Source organism: Aphis gossypii, chromosome 2, assembly GCF_020184175.1.
Source record: "Aphis gossypii isolate Hap1 chromosome 2, ASM2018417v2, whole genome shotgun sequence".
Classification (NCBI taxonomy): Eukaryota; Metazoa; Arthropoda; class Insecta; order Hemiptera; family Aphididae; genus Aphis; species Aphis gossypii.
This window is the reverse complement of record NC_065531.1, coordinates 71,532,690-71,554,459: the sequence shown is the minus strand read 5'-3', so window position 1 is coordinate 71,554,459 and position 21,770 is coordinate 71,532,690. Positions and strand designations below refer to the sequence as shown.

The following is a 21,770-nucleotide window of genomic DNA, read 5'->3' as shown; positions in this document are numbered from 1 at the left end:
ATTGTGTGGGCTTATCACATAAATATAAACATACCTATACATATATATATATTTATCATTATAGTAAATAATAACAAATAATAAAATAATATATTTTTATTATATTTAAATTTTAAATTCAAAATTTACCAATAGGTAATTCATTTATACAAGATATGTGTTGTGTTCGTAATAATTATTCTTAAATTTACTACTCATGGCTTGGCTAGACGTTGTCTCAAAAGACCTTACGATTCCTGTTGAATATTTGAAGTCCACTAGTAATTCTAAAAGGTTTCTCGCTAGTGTCCATCGGATTTGGTTTAGGTATAAATTTGTCTTAAACGATTTTAAATCATATTATCATTGTACTACCTATTTTGTTTAACAGAGATTACATAAATGGTATATATCGTCCGTTTTTACATCATGAGATTTTCACAAACGATGATGTCCGTGCGAAAGTCCAGCAAGTTGAAAGTTTGGGTGATACTTGGATATATGTTTTAATAACTGTATGTAAACATTGTACTCAGATATTTTTTTCAAAATAATAGTATTGAATATTTTTTTTTTTTTGAAGGTTATTCAAAAAGTGGATAAATCTATGATTCCTTTGGCAAGACGACATGAAGCTGCACATTTTGATAAAGATTTAAGTTATTCACAACAATTGCAATATGTAACAGTTACTAATAGAAAAAATTTGTGGAAAGAAGCATATAAAAAATATGGTAATGTACTAATGTAATCTTCATATTCAATAATGTAAGAGTTATTAACAAAAAAGTATGTTGATTTTTAAGACTTACCAATTTTATTTTTCAGATGGTTTTTTCTGTAGAGAAAAATTTGCTCACTCAAATGTATGTCTATCTCCTCATGATACAATAATACGAGATGTATTGACTCGTTTTTATAACTGTCCAATAATCAATTTACAAGAACAATCTCATAATAAAACATCCTCAACAACTGAAAACGAATCTCATAGCAATATTTTACCTGCTAACTTAGTTTTTGAAACTAATAAGTATTTTTATCTACTACAGGTAGATTAATTTTAATTATTTTTATAGTATTCTGTCAATTTAAATAATATATTTTAATGTTATCTAGGAAACAAATAATGTACATTCATTACAAGATTGTATAAATTATAGTCCTGCTTTGTTAAAATCTAATCATGCTCGTCCACTATTTGTTTTATATCAACTTTTGAATGCAATGCAAAATACCCATGACCAAGGACTTGTATTAGGTGACATTACTTTGTCTGATATCATTGTTTCCCCGGAATTATGGATTCGGGTAGGCTAATGTTATTTATTAGCTATTATAATTCATTCACATAATATAGTTATTTTATCCAAAACATTATTAATTTTAGGTGCTTCCAAAAATCACTGACAATATTTCAGATGCCGATGAATTTAATAATAGTTATGATGAAACAGTAAAAAGTTTGACTTTTGAGAATTTAGCAGAAACTTGTGAACAATGGGTTCGTGGAAATATGACCAACTTTGACTATATTATGTTTTTGAACAAACTAGCTGGTAGAAAGTATGGTGATCCTAAATGCCATTATGTATTCCCTTGGGTAACTGACTTTAGTTCTCGAGCTGGACTTAATTATCGTGACCTCACTAAATCTAAGTATAGATTGAATAAAGGAGACAGGCAGTTAGATTTGACTTATGATATTGGTGATGAAAAAACTTCAGTTTTGGTAAGTGTTAGTTAATTATTATTGTAACCCATGTTATCTATGCAATTTAATGTTTTAGACTCCACATCATGTTCCTGACATTTTATCAGAAATAACATACTACGTGTATCGTTCTCGGGTAACTCCGCGATCAGTCCTTTGTCGTTATATTAGAACAAAATTTGTGCCAGAAGAGTACCCTTCAAGCATCCAGCGCATGCAACAATGGTCTCCAGATGAATGTATACCAGAATTTTTTACAGATCCATCAGTTTTTAAAGTATTAATAATATTTTAAAGACATTTTAGAAATAATTAGCTCTAATTCATAATTTTTCATCAGTCTATACATAAAGAATTACCTGATTTGGGTATTCCAACATGGGCAGAAAATGTGCAAGACTTGGTAGATACCCATAGAGCAATATTAGAAAGCAATTATATTTCAGAACGTTTACATCATTGGATTGATTTAACATTTGGATACAAGTAAAAAGATCACTAACTATAAATAATTTATACATGTTTTAATTTCTGAATATCTTTAACTATTAGACTATCTGGTTCTGCTGCTGTGAAATCAAAAAATGTGTGCCTTCAGCTGTGTGATAATCATACCTATCTGTCTTCATCTGGCATTGTACAGTTATTTACTCAGCCACATCCTCAAAGGCTTTTACCTTCACCTTACTTTTCTCGCATTCCTCCTATTATGCCTAAATTAAGTAAGTTCATAAATGCACCTTATTTTAAATATATAATATATCAATCATATTTTATTAAACTTTTAATTTAATGATTAAGAAACCCCTCCGTTAAGCGAGGAACAACATATCAATGTAGCTGCTGATAATGAAACATCAATGAATGGATTCATAAAATATCTAGACATGTCTAAAATACCGCTTTGTGTAAGTACTTGTAAATATAGGTATTTTAATTAACTTAAAAATAAAGGCAGGTTTTAAATCAGTGGTTTCATTTTACATTATATTATTGACTACTAATAAGTCTATAATCAATACTTATTCCAAAACTGCTCACTATATTCGCAAAATTCTAATAAATATTTTTATATGGAGTTATGAATGGAGCTAGGATTCATAAGTAAATTAACAGTTTTAAAATATTTTCTTTAAAACTAATAATAATTTTACAAAAATCAATGTTTTATGCCTAAATAAAACTAAACATATAAAATATAGGCCCGTATAATTACATTTTACACAGATGGCTACTTTTCTCATTATACTGTCTAATATTATCACATTAATCATTACTAATAACTAATAAGTATTAAATAAGTAATTCAAATATGCGTTTTTATATTCCATAAATGATACCACTGTACTAGGTAAACATTTATATTGTAGAAATTAATAATTTACTATTAGTTAATTTTATATTACTATATTAATATTCATCAATTATAGTTACCGCCTGATTATAATCCTGCAACACCATTAATCACTCTAGATTCATTAAATAATTTCTTGAATGGAGTATGTGCTAAGACATTGAGATCTTCTACTTCTAATGGATTTCATACAAAAGACATGACGTCATACAAAAAAATCATTGCAAATCGAAGGGCTCAAGAAATTCAAGTAAAAATTTAATTTTTATTTATATTTTAACCTTTAAATTTTGTCTAGGAATGTATTGCTTAATAGTTAATAGTTGTATAGCTAGATATATTGTATATTGTATGTATGTTTCAATTCTATTACTTGTCAATTTTTATAATATTATCTATGAAAAAATAAATTATTTTACATTTTCAGGTTTTAGGTTGTTTAATTATAGAATTATTTTTGGGAGACAAAGTTATTGCCCATGGAAGTAATCTTTCATCATTGCCCTTTTTAAAAAGACTTCAAAGCTGTCGTGTGATTGCTTCAACATATCAGAAAGATCTTCCAGACTGCATTAGACCAGTGGTCAAGTTGTTACTTCAAATTGATAAAATTCCTTTAAATGAAAATCCGTCACCATTTGACTTCAACTGGTGCTCTGTAATCACAGATTATGGGCTCCCGCCTCCGACTCCCCATCAATTACTTATTCCTTCTCTTTCTTCTTCTATTTTGCGTTTTCCTAATTATTTTTCCCACGTACACAATATATTAAGAATGTATTATAATTACAAAACAGTGAAATCTGAAATGGAAAATGTTAAAAACTTATTGGAAGAAAATCAAAAGTTTGCCCTTGATATGTTTGATACATTATGTATCAAACTTATTGTAGATATCGAACAAGAAATGTGTGAATTAAGTGAATCTGGAACTTTTGGAATACTTGCTGACAGTACTTGGATAGAGTTTTTAATTCCTATGGTTATTGAACTCTTGTCTGATACTAATTGCAATACTTTAACAGCTTTGCATTTATTGGAACCATCATTTAAAGCCTTAGGTATGCAAAAATCTAAGGATTTACTCCTTGACTATGTAACGAGATTGTATGAAGATTGCTTGAAAGATATTGGCCAAGAAAATATTCCCATGCATCATAAATGGCTTAAATTATATCAAAAATCATTTTTAATGAAATTAATTTCTGGTTTTGGAACTAGTGTATTTTTAAAAAATTTTGTGCCAATACTTGTTGAAACAGTTGGATCTGGATGTAACTTTAACAGAGCGTACCCAATCCCAATACAACACCTTAAGTATGTTTTCATTCATAACAATAAAAATAATTATATAATATAAAATGTATACCTTTCACAGTGATCTTTGTGGCTCATATCCATCATATGAAAACAGTTTAAATTCTGTTATAGACACCAGTCAAGCTGTTAAAGTTGTTGAAAATGGTATAAGAATATACTTTGTTATTTTAATATTCTATCATGCATTTAGTGTATAGAATACTAACTAATAATAAATTGTTATAGATACATTGTCTCTGGATGATGAAGCTTTGACCAATAGTATAGTTTCTCTTAAAGATGTTCTGTTAGATGATCAAGGTGTAATAATTGATGATGATACACAAAGTGCTGATACTAATTTTAGTGACGATAAGAATTTGGATGAAGTTATAATTGACTGCACAGAAGATGGTGAAGATATATCCCCATCTTGTAATACACCTGATTCTGAAAAATTCAGTAGTGAAGAAAATCTAAAGGTTTTATATTAATATTATTTAAAAAAAATTAAAAAAATTTATGGTTTATATTTATATCATAAATATTTACATTTACTAATATCTTAAGATATCAGAAGTCAGTGCAGATTCACTTGTGTGGGTATCCGTTCGGATAGGTCCTGTTCATACTTCTATGTATATTACAAAGAATCTGTTGAAAATGTTAATGTTGTGTTACTCAGAGTCATTACAAAATGAAGACAAAGCAAAAATGGTTATTAATTGTCTAATGAGCATTGCTGGTAATATTAGTATTCATTTTTAAAAACATTTTGAAAGAAAAATAATACAACAATTATTAAGAATAAAAATAATCTTGAAATTTTAGGTATTTATGGAGAACAAGTTATTTTGGTCCAATATTTACCACATATAAGTGATGTGGTATCATTATGCAAACGTAGCAAAATGACCACAAATCTCGAAAGTGGCCTAATAGGATGCGTAACACTGTTGAAATATCTAATGTCATATTTTACAAAATCTACTCTCAATGAAATCAGTCAAGTGCGTAATATATAATGATATTATATATTATTATTATTTAATTTAAATTTTTTAGGATACTTTGTGTAAAGGAATTATTCATCCAATGTTAAGAATTTTATCATCACAAAAAGTGATTTTTCCATCAGGAGCAACAAGCCGTAGTAGTTTTGCTACAAAACTATTTGAAACCATATACTTTTTTGGTCTAAAACAGGGTCATCTAATTTCAAAAACTATACAAAGATTGTTCTTGGTATTTGATAAATTAAGACATTTTGATCCAATTATTATGACTGATACCAATTCAAGGCAAACATACATAATAATCTTGAGTAAATTTTAGTTTTAATTTTGGGAACTTTTTACAGAAGTCAAAGTAATGAATTAAATAACAGTGATTCTGGGGACTCTCCATCTACAATTAGTGCCGATAAGCCAAATGTCAAAACTAAAGTCAGTAGAAAGTTATACCTAATTTACTTGATAAGACAAAAATTATGATTATGTTAATTTAGGCTATGGAAGAACTATGTAAAGTTTTAACGCCACAATTAGCTTATCATTCCTATACTTTATTTGTAAAATACTATGGAGAATTATTTATGCAGAGAACATTGATAAATTGGAATTACATTAAGGAACTGTGTGTGACATATAAAGAGGAAAGAGTATATTCTGGTTATGCAAATATTGGTGTGTAATAGAATTATCTTATATATTATTAAATATTAATTTACATAGTTTTAAATGAATTATTAGTATTTTGAAAAATCTAAATTACTGTTTTTGTTTTGCTATAGATTACAATAATAGTACTATTAATTTTGAAGAACAGCTTGGAACACATCTTACTCTCAAGGGTAATAAAATACATTTACAGGTAACGTCAACAGTCAAAATAATTTGTTTAAGATCAAACCCAAATTTCAATATTTGTCGATTTATTTATTTATTGCTATTGAAGTTAAAACAAATTAATAAAATAATTTTTAAATATTTTTGAGTATTTGAATTACAAAATATAATATTTAAATTTTAGGATGAAGAAATAGAAGTAGCTGAAGATGCAAAGACTATAGTAGAATCTTCCAGGTACACATTTTTAAATTTTAAATATTAATTATAAAAATAATGCTTAAATTAACTCCTAAATGTGTTGTGTTATGCCCTAATAATCTTTAATAAGCAATAAAGTAAAAAAAGAGGAAATTAAATCACAAATATGTACATTTCTTCTGTTTCAAACAATTATTGCTGAATAAATTATTTATTATTATTAAAAAATAACTATCTTGCTGCAGTGGTATGTTGACAAATATTTTAATCAACAAAATTATAAAGTGGGTAATAAATAGTTAAGTGTGTACTCTTTTTTTATGACTATAAAGATCAGAGATATGTGTAATATAGTAATATTATAATAGCAAAATTAATTTTATTTAAAAGCTTAACAAAGAAGAAAGTTTATGCACAAAAAATTTAACATTTAAGATTTATGGAAATGTTCCATTGTTCTATATTTTCTAATGTATATGGGCTTTTATAAATGTAATAGTATGAAATCATTATCTATGTGTATTTGTGACTGTTTCCGAAGGATACAATATGAGCAAAGCTAGTGGTTTTGGTAGATAGATACATTTAAATAAAATATAGGTGAATGGTATGTTTAAATCTCTGCTACTTCAGTAAAACTAGTTCAATGTGTCATTGTTCTGGTATGTAGTAGTTGACAGTTATAGAGTATATCTCATCATTAAGGAACAAGTTACTATAATAATGATAAATCATTACGCATGAAAAACAATTCTGAGTAGAACTATCCATAAGCCTATATTTTTAAGTATTTTATTTTATATTAGTGATATTGCTATTAAAGTAATTTATTTTACTATTATTAAAAAAAAACTGTATTTATATATTTTTTAGATTTTTTGGTTACAGTAAGAAATTGTTATGAGAAACCGTGTATTCATTTTTCAAACATTATGTATAAGTACTAGAAATGTTATGAATTTTCACAATTTTGATGAACTTTATCTAAATTCTAACTTTAAATACTTTATAGTTTATATTTTTTAATGAGTTGCGCCAAAAAAACAAAATACATTTTGCTAAATACTAGTTTTACATAAAAATTCTTTCCCCCCGATTATTTTGAAAATTACTTGGATTTTATTATTTTTGAGTTCAAAAGTATACCATGTAGATCCAATCTGTTACAAGAAAGAACCCCTAAAATAAAAGCATTAGCATTTTCAAAAAAGTGAGTAATCACCAGAAATAAAACACACAGTAATGCAATCATTCTACTTAGATTTTAATATTTATGTTAAAAATAGTTTTAAATATAAATCAAAAAAGGCATTAATATTTATTTTTAAACAGGCATTTAAGAGGAAACTGGTTAGCATATTGGGAACATGAAATTGGCCGTAATAGTCGTGATACCTGTTTTAATTTTAAACAAATCAAATTACAAACATTTAGTGGTCATCAATCAACAGTAAAATCTTTAAGTGTTCTTGATAATGAAAATAGCTTTATAAGCTCTAGTCGTGACAAAACTGTTAAACTTTGGTCTTTAAGAAATCAAGTAAAGATATCTTCTTTATCTCAAAATTGTATACACATTGAGTAAATATTTGATTAACTTATTTTCTAGGGTGATGGGAATGGTGTATCACAGTGTCAATACACTTATTCCAGACACCGTAAATCTGTATTATCAGTTGCGTATTTGGAAAAATTTAGAATGGTCGCATCGTGTGATTCCTCAATACATGTTTGGGATCCTTGGTGTGGTGGACGTCTCTTAAGCTCGATGAATAGTATACCTGTTAATATTCTTAAATGTCTACCCACTCCTCATCCAAATATATTAGCTGCCTCTACGCATCCAACTTTACATTCTATTGATCCTAGGAATGGGAAGTCTGTAGTAGAACTTAAAGTAAGAACTTTAAACTTATATTCTATTAGTTTGTATTTGTTAATTTATACAATTTATTTTTAGATATCTGTAAATGCCACTGGCCTCATAAGGAGCATTGCTGTACCCACTAATGCTCACTGGGTTGCTGTTGGTCAGTCATCTGGTTATTTGACTGTTATTGACTTGCGAACTGGCCAAGCTTTGGCCAACTGGAAAGCTCATGAGGGAGAAGTAATAAATAACTAAAAATATAAATGTCTTCTTTATTTATAGTTTTATCTCTTAGGTATTACAATTATTGGCTGTAGATTCTAATACAATTGTCAGTTCTTCTCTTGACCAATCATTGTCTGTTTGGAATGTTTCAAATGGCAATCTGATTTATAATATGAGGTACTTAGTAATAATTACCTAGATAATTAATATATTATGATATTTTTTAACTGTTATTTTTATTTCACAGAGGATCACCTGAACCAGTCCATTGTTTAGGCCTTCATAGAAATGAACTGATTTCTGGAACTACAGCCAATCGTATAGGAATACATACTGGATTTACCAGTGAAGCATCATTTTCCTCTACAAAAATAAGAGCTGACATATTTAAAGGAGTCTTGACTACAATGTCTGTACTGAGTCTTAATCAACTACTATTACTTGGTGCTGATAGTGGTAATATTACTCTTTTATGCTAAAGAGTGTAACAAGAGTTTCTCATCTTTATTACCTACATTCAATATAATTCCAATTATTATTTCATAATCTATAGATTTACATAATATTTCGAGTGATTTTTAACTATTTGTATATACTCTGTTTTATATAAAATCACTAACTTCTGTGCACTACAGTTTGTAGTGTATGAAGAGTACCATGCTCTATTGCTCTCGAAATCTTTACTTCCGACAACAGTTTAGCTTGCATTTTGCATAGATTTACATGGTAAAGCATTTTTTTGGTGGCTATCAATCATCAAAAAGCTGACAAACAAAAATGATTTATCATAAGGTTGGGTCTGAGTGTCTGATCAAATTAAATGAAAATCTGTCACCATCAGCGGTTATTCTTATATGAGACAGAGTATACATAATATTTTATACAAGCATTATATTTTTTTCAAAATTTGAAGAGTATACTATTTTAAATTTTTTTAAATTTAAATATTAATAGACTTAAATTTTAAAATAAATTGATAATACTTAGATTAAATATTGAATGTTTCATGAATCACTTTGTATAACGTATACAATTATATTATATTCCTATTTTAATTATTTATACTTAATTTATTTTTTATCATTGATATTATAAAAATGTATGTGTTCATTGCTGTTTTTAACTTGATTACCTATCTCTGTAGTAATAATATTAATTAAGTATTCATACTTCATAAAGATTATTTAAACTAATACTAAACATATTTTAATAAATTAATAGGGCGCTAATGGTCCTTTAAACATGAATTAGTGACCTATGCCCTATGGTTGGTTCATTAAATATATTTAATTTATTAATCTAGTTTGTAAATTTGTAGTTTATTAATTTATTATAGTTAAAAACATTTGAATCTATAATTTTCACCAAGTTGAATACAACACAATATAATCAGTTTATGTAATATAATTTAATTAAAACCTTTTGTGCTAATTCGGTATGTGCTCTACATAGGTTGTTTTGATTGTGTTTTATTTTATTGATGGTTCATGACCTGAATGCCCCCCCCCCCCAGAATTTTTACCTTAGTTGCGCCTTGTAACTTATATATGGCAAAAGTATAAATGTGGCGGCTCGTCAAGAGAGGCAAGTGAGGCTCAGCCTCACCTAACTATTGTAATTTGTAAATAAAAATAAGGTACATATACTATTATTTTAATTGTTTCCAATCGACTTCAAGAATATTATAATATTCAATAATCATATAACATACATTTTAAATTACAAAAGCTTTTTGTTATTATATATTATTATAATGACAAAACAAATTTATTTTAACGTGTATAATATTATTATAATAGTACATAATACATACCACATACGTCATACTTCGTCACTAACCACTGTTATCTAAAATCACGACGAAGATGTTCGTGGAATGATAGAACGATCTATACGAAAGCCGAGAGGTTAGTAATATTTAGTCTCATATGAATACGATTATAAAAAGTAGGTAATCGGTAGTAAAGACCAAAGAAAGAAAGAATAATTGTTGAAAACCTAACCTCCCGCTATTGCAGATATTAATTACTAATTACAAAATATGAGAATTTTAGTGAAACACTGAACTTAATATGGTGCTTTCGTATTTCCAATAATAAAGCTTTCTGGGTGAGTAGTGACATTATAGTATGAACACTTAGTACCACAAATAGACAAATCTAGTTCAGCACCACTCGAAATTTTGGTGTTTTTTTTTTTTTTGGAAACCTATGTATCTTAACGTTTTAAAAATTATGGTGCCAAAAGTTTTTTCCGGAAATCATTAGTTTTTGAGTAATCCAAAAAAAAAAAAATATATGCTTATTTTAACATACAATTTTCAAAGAGAATAAGGGCTAACGTTGCCACTCGCTCGTTGCGCTCGCTCGGACATTCAAAACGAGAATATCCCTTGATTTGCTATGCAACACCACCGAAGGTAGGTCACAGGGCTAAAAAACGATGCCCATAATTATTTTGCTAACAACGGTTTGTAATAATTTTCGATTATCATATCTCATTAGAAGTCGTAGTATGCGTTTCGCGCATGCGTAAGTCACCGAAAATCGTGAACTTGGTAGGCTATATAACTTTAAAACTAATGATTTCCGGAAAAAACTTTTGGCACTACAATTTATTAGATTTATACCAATTGTCATAATAAATTATTAGTATTAAAAATTGTTCTTTTTTCCGGAATTCATTATAAAATATATCATGGTAGAGGGGTCAGGGGTAAGTTGGAATTTTATTATGAAATGAGGCAGAACGATTCAGACCCATAAACATATTAATGATGGGCAAACGCCGAATTCCTCCACACTTTATTATACATATAAAGAGAAAGGAGATATAAGGAGAAGGAGATTACGCTAAGAGAACACACTTTTATTTTTTGGGTTTTTTTTCTGTGACCATTTTTTTCACGATTCCACTGGTATTGAGGATAAATAAAGATTAAATACCAAAATCATGTACAAGAACGTCTGTTATGTATAAAACAACCGTGTTGTGTTACAAAAAAAAAAAAAAAAAAACATTTACGATTTAATACATTTTATTTAAGTTAATTCACTGCAAGTGTACATGTTTTGTGCGAGTTACATTAATAATTAAATCTGAAGGTTACAATATTTTTTAAATATGAATGTTAAAATATAAAAACTTTGGTTAAAGATTGTTTACAATGTTAATTTTTGTATTGTTATTTGTATACTATAATTATAATTTAAAACATTTTATTTTATTTTACTATTACAATTATAATAATCAAAATCATATAATACCTAATCATTGTACCTACGTATTACAATTTATATAATAATAATAATAATATTAATATACAATATAATGTTACTAAGTTGTTGTATTAGACTTTAATGAATTTCAATCAAAATAAGAGATATTAGTACGTAAGAATTAAGTTAAGAAAATAATCATAGATAATAAGTAAAACGACGAAACTCAATAAATAAATTAAGCAGTATTAAAAATACATACAAATAGGTTAAAATAACAATTATGTAAGTTAGTAGGTATCAATGTATTGTGATATTTCAATTAGCATAGTAAGCAAAATGTGATATAAATGTGTAAAAACTAGAACAATCGATAGTAATTCCATTGTAAAATTAATGTATAACAAATATGGGCATATGGATAAGGCAGCAAAAGGGTCAGCGGTGGTGATCGTGTGACTCGATCACCACTGGACGCGGCGTACGAATAAAATATTTTTACGTTATTTTTGGTTATTCTTTATTTTGGTATACGTTCAAGCAATCGGAGTATACGACAAAGTGTTAATTAAATTATTTAAATTTATTAGCTCACATTTTTAATTACATCTTGCCTTGTTCTGCCCCGGTACCTTCTAATTTGTCGGCAAGTTCTAACATCATCTTATCTAAATCTACTTCTTTCATCAAATTGTGCGCAACTCCTACCGCAACTCTTTTGACTTTAGACGTAGTCTCCTCCGGCATTTTGCTGCCGTTTTCCACTGTTTTAGATTTGCCGCTTGTGACGTCTTGATTCTCATATTGATCTGACATTATTACGAAATGTTATGAAACTTTTAAACTCAAGCAACGGGTCAGGATATAGTGTACTGACAACACAATAAAATAAATAGACAAAACAATATTCACAAACAACAGTAACTGATTAATAAAATTAAACAGTATAAATGTTAATGGCACGATCGAGCGGACATATATTACGCCGAATACAAACAGGTACTCGGTCGAACGCAGACAGAGTCAGGAGAAATATGTATTGATCAATATTCAGGAGACAGCGGCTTATCCACGGGGGTGGTTTTGGGGGTTCAAACCACCCCCTTGGGCTTTTTTTTTTAATGTTATCTTTTGATGTAAACAATTTAAATGTATATTTATTTAATAATATTATGTTGTAAGCATATTTTTATTCCTGTAACCACCCCCGTAAAGTCATTCTGGATATTCCAATGTCAGGAGGGACTGAGATGATCTAGAGTCACGAGCTTAGATCACGAGCCTACAAATGCCATAGATCCGGTGGCGAGTAAAAATAAATAAATAAATGTTGCTATATTTGTTCGTGACTGTTATAATAGTATCATACATGATAGTACTGATAACATTCAAATTACCGCCTGAATTTAAATATTATAATTATTATAATTAATATAATAAAATTGAATACCTATATATATTGAATTTTATATTATGTTTAATTTTTTGACATTTGTAAAAAAATGCAAGGATGATGATAATAATAATAATATATTTTATATATTTTAATTTTATTGAACTTTAATTATGTACATGTATAGAAATTTCCGTGTTGTACAATCGTATCTATAATATCAATAATCTTTATTACCACTTTTTATTATATCAACCTATAAATCTTTATATTGACCTTTTATTATAACCTTTGAAAATGTATAGGTACAGCCATACAGGTATTAATTTTATTGTTAGTGTATAATCGTCGATAATATCATAAAATTTTCATAAGAAAAGTGTTCATCCAAAACGGACTCTAGAAGGGACAAATTTTTTCCATGTTAACGATTTTTGTAAGTAATTTATAAGTAGATTTTAAAATGGTATACCTATATTAATATTTGATATACTTAATATAATCCTCATAGGAGTGTCATGATTATAACAAGAAGTTCTTACGGAAAGACACTTTAAAACGTCACATAAAAACTAAACACTTGTTGGACCGAGATTATTTTGTAAGTGGACATAGAATAATATTATGTAGGTAGTGTATATTTTATAGTGGTCATATGTCATTTTTTTAATATATGCAGAGTGGTTCTTTTATTAATGATATGATGTGTTTCAATGTTGAATATAAAATGAACACACCTACTAACCAAATACCTTTTAAGTTTTAACGTTATAACATTCTATACGTATTGATTCATTTATCAAATACGAAACACCACTCTTTATTTTAAAAAATTGAAATTTTTTTATTAATTTTAATATTAATAATAATTTTCAAAAAATTAAAAGGTATCTGGTAAGTAGATTTCGTCATTTTATATTCACATCATTACACATCATATCATTATGGTATTTTTTAATGCTATAGGAATGTGCATGTTCATTGCTTAAGAAAATATACCCGAAAAAATGATTTAATTAAACGCATAAGTATGCATATGATTTCGAAAGAAAATGAAAATCCCAAAGTAATTAACTAATAATATTTTTTGTTTTTAATACCTAATTGATTAATTGATTTTAATAATGAGACTCGAGGTATAATTCAAGAATAGTGATCAACAGGGCTTTTTAAATTTCATCTTATAGAACATTTATAATTCTCTTATTCTCTCTATTTATCTCTCTTGATGAAATTATTAATCAATAAGCAGATGGTCACTATTCTAAATTTCTGAAAATATTTGCCAAAGAATTCATTGAGCGATGGTAGGTATTAAAAAGAATAGGTCAATCGCTTACATATTGCCAGAGTTATTATGGTCTGCTCGACGCTCATTATGTTATATTTAGTATTACTATATTATTAGGACTTTTTCCGTTTATTTTATACCACTTGATGAATGTATCTTTTATAATATTATATCTTTTCTACACTTTTTTTTTTACTCCGAAGCGATATTTTTGTCCGAGCGCAGAGCAGCGAGCGAGTGGCAACGTGGACATCACTGATCAAATCTGATTTTCAACCAAAAAATGGGATGTTTTTCGTTACGGGTAAAAAAAAAAGCGTTCTTTCAGAGTGATAAAATAATACACAGTTTTTAGAGCAATAGAACATTTATCGAGTAATGGTAAAATAATGAAAAAACCAAAAAAAGTAGTAGTATAGTGAATAAACGAAAAAGATCCAATTCAAATTTGATATACCTACCTATTAATTAATCACTGCAGTAATCTACTCAATTACGATAATACGATATCGATGAGTTACATTCTATACCAGCGTTAGTATACAGAACCAGAGCAGTTACTATTTATACCTGCCTTTTTTGTTGAATTATCAGTGATAAGTATAATCAAACCAACATAATATGTAAGTACAAAAAGTTAAAAGAACAAGTATGTGATTTATTGCATCATATTACTTGTGTGAATGTGTGGTATAAATTGTAATCAATTTTTAATTTAAATGTACAGTTTCTAATTGATTTATGATGAGACTTTTAGAGTAGGTAGGTATTTTGAAGTATTTTCTGATGGATATTTTAATAAAATAACAATAACTTTATTACTTCTACATAGGTATAGGTATATATAAATATTCATAATTGTTTCGTTATTGATTTTATTAATTTTATAAATAACGATTTATTATACTTGAATGTATAAAAAGTAAAAAAAAATTAGTTACAATTGTATTAAAATTGTTTATAATAATATAATACAAATAATTCTATTATCTACTACAAAACTAAATTAGATTAATATTTATTACAGCACCAATGTTTATAAATAATTAATTTTAATTTTTTTTTTTTTTTTTAATCTAGTGGATGTATTATTAAATATTAGGTAGGTACATATTATTTTAAACTAAATATCTAAGTATTTCATTCATTACTTATGATATTTATCATCATATAAAACTATTTATTGTGATTGTTGTCTCTTACGTTTTCTAACAACTTTTTTATAAGCTTTTTCCCATTTTGTACTCTCTTTGTCGTTTTCAGTACCAGGTGGGTGAAGACGCATCTGAAAAGTATATTATTAGATTTTAAAAATAACAGTAAAAAGTAAAACATTAATATCAAATAAGCTAAAGAAGATAGATGCAACTACTAGAAGACTATTTTTGAACTGATAACAATAATATTATTTTATTAAAATATTATGTACAAATTATTTTTTTATAATTTTTAAACTTACCTAATTACAAAAGTTTAATTTGGGTATAATTATTTATTAAAAATTTCTTTATTTTTTTAGTAATTATCATTTATCAATCAAAAAATTTGATATTTCTGTGTATTATACACACTTATATGGCTATATCTATAGGTACTAGGTGATGCATTAATATATCCAATATATAATTCATATAGGACATATTACTTGGTTTCTAAGATATGAATAGTAATTTATACTGATAATAATTATTAAATGTATATTATATTGTTATTATTTGTATACAGTTTAACTTGGTTATACAAGTATTAATTAAAACTTAAAGTAAAGTCGCACTCAGTGAGGGATTTTTAAAATATATTTACGTAATTTTTCTAAAACAATAGAATTAGTGTTGTATAATTTTTTAAGTATTCTCATTTCATATAAATATATTAATTATTTATACCGTATTATATATACAAATTATTCAATATTCGTGTATAATACAATATTATATAGGTAGTATACAAAATTGTCTGAGATTCTGTCAACTTTTTTAATTTAACATCAGTTTCTTTTTTTAATAATATTTTGAATAACCCTCAAACCCCCTCACCATACCTTCCCAAACAATACCTTTTTGTAACCTTATTAATATTAAATATATTAAGATTTTTAATAATGTGTGTATAAACTGACACCTGCAACTTGCAAGGATTATAGGTACTTGGATATTTATTATCTATGCCATAATATGTATGTGTCACACCTCGTGCCATAGCCACACTTATACAAGGCTGATGCCTAATAATAGTAAACATCATTTTTTAATTAAATAATAAGCAATAAGCATAATAAAATAAATAAATTATTTTTCTTAGTTAACATGCAAAATGTATATATAAAATTGTTATTTGTAAAAATGAAATATGTATAATGTATATATTATATTATATCAGTAGGATTATACAACCTCTTACATTACAGAGCGTTATTTTGTTAGAGTTATTCTAGTCGTTATTTCCGAATAAACTATCCAGTTGTTTCTTCGACAATCTCTTCTGAAAGTTATATATATATATACATGTATTAATATCATTTTAAGGATTAAGTTTCAATGTTTCATTGTACCATTTGTACCTAGTTAATAATGTTGTACTCCAATCTATAGCAAATAATTATTAATACTATTAAATAATTATTAATTAATATGTATATACGTATAATTGTACTATTAACTTACAAAAACCGTTAGGCGTAAATTAATAAAATAAATAAATAAAATAATATACACAGTGTTGAATTTAATAATTATACAGGACACCTATATAATCTTATTATTTTGTATTTTTATCACAATATACTTAAACACCAATATTTTTATAAATAATTTCATCTTACCATAATTCTATATTTTTCTTTGCAAGCATATTCAGTTTCATCAACATCTTGAAAACAATCAGATTTGTAGTCTTCGGGCAAGGGTTTTCCATCAAATTCACATAATTTTTTTAATGGTCTTGAGTGCACAAACAATTTATCAAAACCTAAAATTGTATTATAATTATGTAATACTTAAAAACAAAAACAATAACTTTTATAATGCAGTTACCAGTAGGTTTATTTAATGGACAATAAAATACATTAGGTGTTTTTTTGTCGTAAACAATCGATTTCCTCATCATATCACCACCTAATACTACGTTCTAAACATATAAAATGTATGATTAATATGTATAGACATAGCAAATAAAATAATAATATTTTGTTTACACATAAATGATATTATATTAATGGGTACAATTAATTATTTATGAAATATTTTCATTTAGTTTACCAGTATTGAGAACAAGAAAAGAAGTTGACATATCGATAAATCTGAAAAATACAAACACAATTTAGCTTTAAATAATGTTTTAAGTATTATGGTTGATCAATTATAAATTATAATTTATAGGTACCTATAGGTACTATAAATGTTAAAATAAATTCTAATCCCCTTCCTTTTGTCGGTGCCGCTAAATTAATAAAAATTATAAAAACCGAATAAGATCCGATTAGTTTACTATAATAAGACTATCTGACATCAATAACTCACTTCTGTGGTGTTAAAGGAATTATTTATTTTTTAATTTTAGAATTAACACTTTTTTTACACAGGTATGATAAGCTATCCGTAATTTGTGCTTCATTAAGTGCATTACTTATGGTTCATCCATCATGGATATGGGTCCTATTCTTTAAAACATTCTTTATTGATCTTATTTCCATTTTCATTAAGGATACTACCGCCCTTTTATGTGGATAAGTAATAGGTACATCAAATTTCTACCCTAGAATCTGTTCAAAATAATGTTCTATGTTTTATTTGTTTCAAATTTAATATTCCCATGGTTCTTATAATAATATTTTAAACTTTCTTAATATTTTACCACTTATTACTTAATGAACGTTGAATGCTTTTACTATCTAAATTTCTCTATAAATTATTATTAGTTAGGTGAAGGTACTATATTCTAAATTGTTATCATTAATTCGTTTAAAAAAGAGATTTGAAACCATTTTATCCACTGATTCCACTGTATAAAATGAAAATTATACATTAAATTCTCTTACTAACCTCCTAATGGTTACTGATAATATATTATATATGTCTTTGATTTTATTTAACAATATATTTTAAAGCTTTTCTCAATATATTCATTTTATTATTAATATGGTAAATATAGTCATTTACTTTATACTGCAATATTTTGTCTTTTTATACACTGATATTGTTTATATTTTCTGCACACGTAAAATTATGAAAAAGGACTATAGTGTCTGACGTCCGTAAATTTAAATAAATAATAATATTAAATCTATTTAAATTTCAGAAGAAAAAATTAATATCTAATGAAAATTCTGAAAACAGAAGTATACCTAAATTGTATTGTCTAATTGTTGATTTTGTGGTCTATTTATAGTGAGGTGATGGGACAACTTTCTTAAATTTCTATAATAGTTATAGTACCGTAATAACCAAAAGAAGCTACATAATATATTACATCTTACATGAACCATACTACTGTTTAATTATTAATCTTACTTTCTTGGTTTAAACTTTAAAATAGTCATGCTCGAAAGTTTAAAACACTTTATTCTAATGAAGCTTATTTAACCATAATAATATTAAGTTCAAAACTTCACGTATATTATGCATTTTAGCATTTATATTTAAATATAGACTTTAGAGTACTTATAGAATAACCGGAATTAGGTCGTAGAATAGATAAAAAAATATAAGCATTACTGATATAGACAGTAGACTGTAATTGTTACGTCTATATATAGGCAAAACTATGATCTGTGTCAATGTGTCATCCATATAGACATAATAAATACATCATAGGTACATGTAGTATATATTGAAATACCTGAGTCTTATTCCAAGCAAAACAATCCCGATACCATTTTACTAATATATTATTTTTTATTTAATTTCAATAATTAATTATAACGAAAATTACTACCTAGTTTTCAAATCAAGGTTTGCATCACATCTTCATTCACCTATATTTTATTTACACTTCACAGTTCAGAGGTTTCTAATTGAATAGCTAAATAATTATAGAAAATAGGAATAAAATGAATAGATGAATGATAATCATTATTATTGTGATTTTGATTGCCATGATAATTTTAAAGAATTTATTTTGTTATTTACGTATGGATAGTAAAAAAATAGTATAATATTGTTTTATTTTGTAGAAGTACGAGAGTACGACATACCTACCTTTATTTAAATGTAAATATATTATGTTAATTAAATCCAAGAACAACCTTAATCCTTATATAAGAATAAGGTAATCCATTTAAGAGTCTAGTGTAGTCATTTCTCAACTTTCAAATATTATTTTAAAGTTGAAGTTTTAACATTTTTAAAAATAATATTTTTACATAGGTAATAAAATTGTATTGCATTATTTCCATCATTTGCTTATAAATTGTATGTTTTACAATTTTTTATGATTTTAATTTTTAACCTTTTTGAATGAAAACATATACATTTTTAATTTAATATTCTAAAATAAAATATACCTACTTTAATACATTTATGAGTAGAGGAAAAAAATATATTTTTGAGATAATTTTGTTTTGAAATTACATTAAATTATGTAAAAATGTTATTTTCTCAAACGCTAAAACTTCAATAAAATGAGTAGGTGCGTAGATATAGGTAGTTAAATGGTGAACAGCTCTATTACCTGTCCTTGTATATTGTAAGAATATTTACGTCAAATAATAATTAAATAAACAGATGTAGGTATAAGTACGAGTATAATATTATATACCTAGTACCCACCTACATTCTGGCAATTGTGCGGCTTTACTCTGCATTAAAGTGTTGCTTTATATTATATTTTTTCAATAATTTATATTATTATAATATGAATTTATAATAATTTTTATATTTATTAATTTTTAACCAAAACTAATATATTATGTAACATCTTCCAATACTTTTTAATCAATCATAAATAACACAACTAATACATACAAATAGGTTAGGTATGTACAGTAAATATATTATACACAATACAGTTAGGTTTCGGTAATCTGAATCTAAAGGAGAGTAAAAATAAATTCGACTTTTGCATTTTTCGAATAATATAGGTAGGTACTTCAAATATAACGTATAAACACTTCAAGGGAAAAGACAAACTTAGAATTATCGCAACTTGACTATATAACTTATTGGGTAAATACCTATATTTTGAACATTGACATTTTAAATTATTTTATTATAATTTATATGCTACAGAAAACTATTTATTTTCTAAATTTCATAAAAAGAAAAAATACATAGTACATGCGTATTATTATAAATTATAATGTATAAAAGGAAATAGGCAGAAATAATATATACAATTAATGCACATATAGGTAGTAAGACATCTTAAAGAATAGGTGAGTATACATTTATATTAAATTAAAATTGTACTTTAATCGTTAGACTTTATATGCTAGGTTTTTAAGAAAAAGTATCTGTCTAAACTTCTAAAACTTAAAACTTCTTCCATTAATATTGAAGTATCGTATTTTTTTATAATACAATCTTAAACATAAAAAACCAAAATGTAGAAAAATATAATTACTCTTTTCAAAAATATGAATGTTTTTTATACGTTTTACATTTATAGGTATTAGGTATATTAAGTGATTCTTTTAAAAGTATATCCTACTCGGAATTTTTTTTCGAAATTTTCGTATTAACGTTTTTAAAAACTTTTAAACGTTTCCCCTCAAAAAAATCTACTTAGAACTTAAAAGTATAAAACTAAAAAGAGAGTATTGTTATTTCTTCGTTAAAATAATTATAAGGATATTATAAATACAAGAACATATTAATAATAATATTAATATTAGTTATTAAGTATAGATTTTCTTATACCTACCCTTTAAAAAGTATGATTGAGAATTTTTTTAAAGTAGGCAATATATTTAAAATAGGTAGATACTTAAATAACTATTAAGTAATGAGTAATGATGGTTAACTGTTAAAATGTACCTAATTACAATTTATACATATATACAGTATATACAAATATATATTAAAATAAACAATGCATATTTTAAACTATGTCTAAGAGTAAAGAGTACCGTCTGGCGTCTACCTTATGTATTATAATACCTATACAGTCTACGAAATAGTTGAATACGTAAGTTAACGTTGTTTAATTTTGATAGTAATATAACTAAGTTATTATAACTAATAATAATTAACAAATAATATAATTATAAATTTACCCATGTTTCTTCAGTTTTGAATTTTAACCATAAAAATTAAAAACACAAAACTTTAAACTAAATATAACACAATAAACCGTACAAGTATAATATTTTTTTCATTACTCATACATACACAGACCACTGGCATATACAGTAGAGGACTGCATAAAGAATGTAAAAGTATACA

The 21,770-nt window shown here is 26.0% G+C and overlaps 2 protein-coding genes across 4 annotated transcripts; one reads left to right on the top strand and one right to left on the bottom strand.

Annotated features, from left to right (window-relative positions):
* The first annotated feature begins 65 nt into the window (after positions 1 to 65).
* On the top strand, positions 66 to 9,800 carry LOC114129359 (WD repeat-containing protein 81). Its single transcript, XM_027994075.2, has 26 exons — positions 66 to 306; positions 371 to 494; positions 563 to 713; positions 808 to 1,031; positions 1,099 to 1,290; positions 1,370 to 1,711; positions 1,770 to 1,970; positions 2,034 to 2,179; positions 2,246 to 2,415; positions 2,495 to 2,601; positions 3,124 to 3,297; positions 3,475 to 4,364; positions 4,426 to 4,511; positions 4,593 to 4,828; positions 4,917 to 5,091; positions 5,178 to 5,356; positions 5,412 to 5,647; positions 5,707 to 5,791; positions 5,854 to 6,031; positions 6,139 to 6,218; positions 6,378 to 6,430; positions 7,727 to 7,934; positions 8,004 to 8,291; positions 8,355 to 8,504; positions 8,560 to 8,666; positions 8,737 to 9,800. Exons 1-26 carry the CDS (start codon positions 197 to 199, stop codon positions 8,966 to 8,968), a joined length of 5,124 nt encoding a protein of 1,707 aa, XP_027849876.2. The 5' UTR covers positions 66 to 196; the 3' UTR covers positions 8,969 to 9,800.
* A 5,449-nt stretch (positions 9,801 to 15,249) lies between these two features.
* LOC114129365 (uncharacterized) lies at positions 15,250 to 21,770 on the bottom strand. Of its 3 annotated transcripts, none has more exons than XM_027994083.2 (6): positions 21,602 to 21,770; positions 17,649 to 17,689; positions 17,424 to 17,517; positions 17,213 to 17,358; positions 16,785 to 16,872; positions 15,250 to 15,676 (listed from the first exon to the last, which is right to left on the bottom strand). In XM_027994083.2, the coding sequence occupies exons 1-5, from the start codon at positions 21,603 to 21,605 to the stop codon at positions 16,822 to 16,824; spliced, it is 336 nt and encodes a 111-aa protein (XP_027849884.1). In that variant the 5' UTR covers positions 21,606 to 21,770; the 3' UTR covers positions 15,250 to 15,676; positions 16,785 to 16,821. The 3 variants fall into 3 exon arrangements, with proteins under 3 accessions (XP_027849884.1, XP_027849885.1, XP_027849883.1); XM_027994084.2 differs by having other exon boundaries at positions 16,792 to 16,872; XM_027994082.2 differs by lacking the exon at positions 16,785 to 16,872.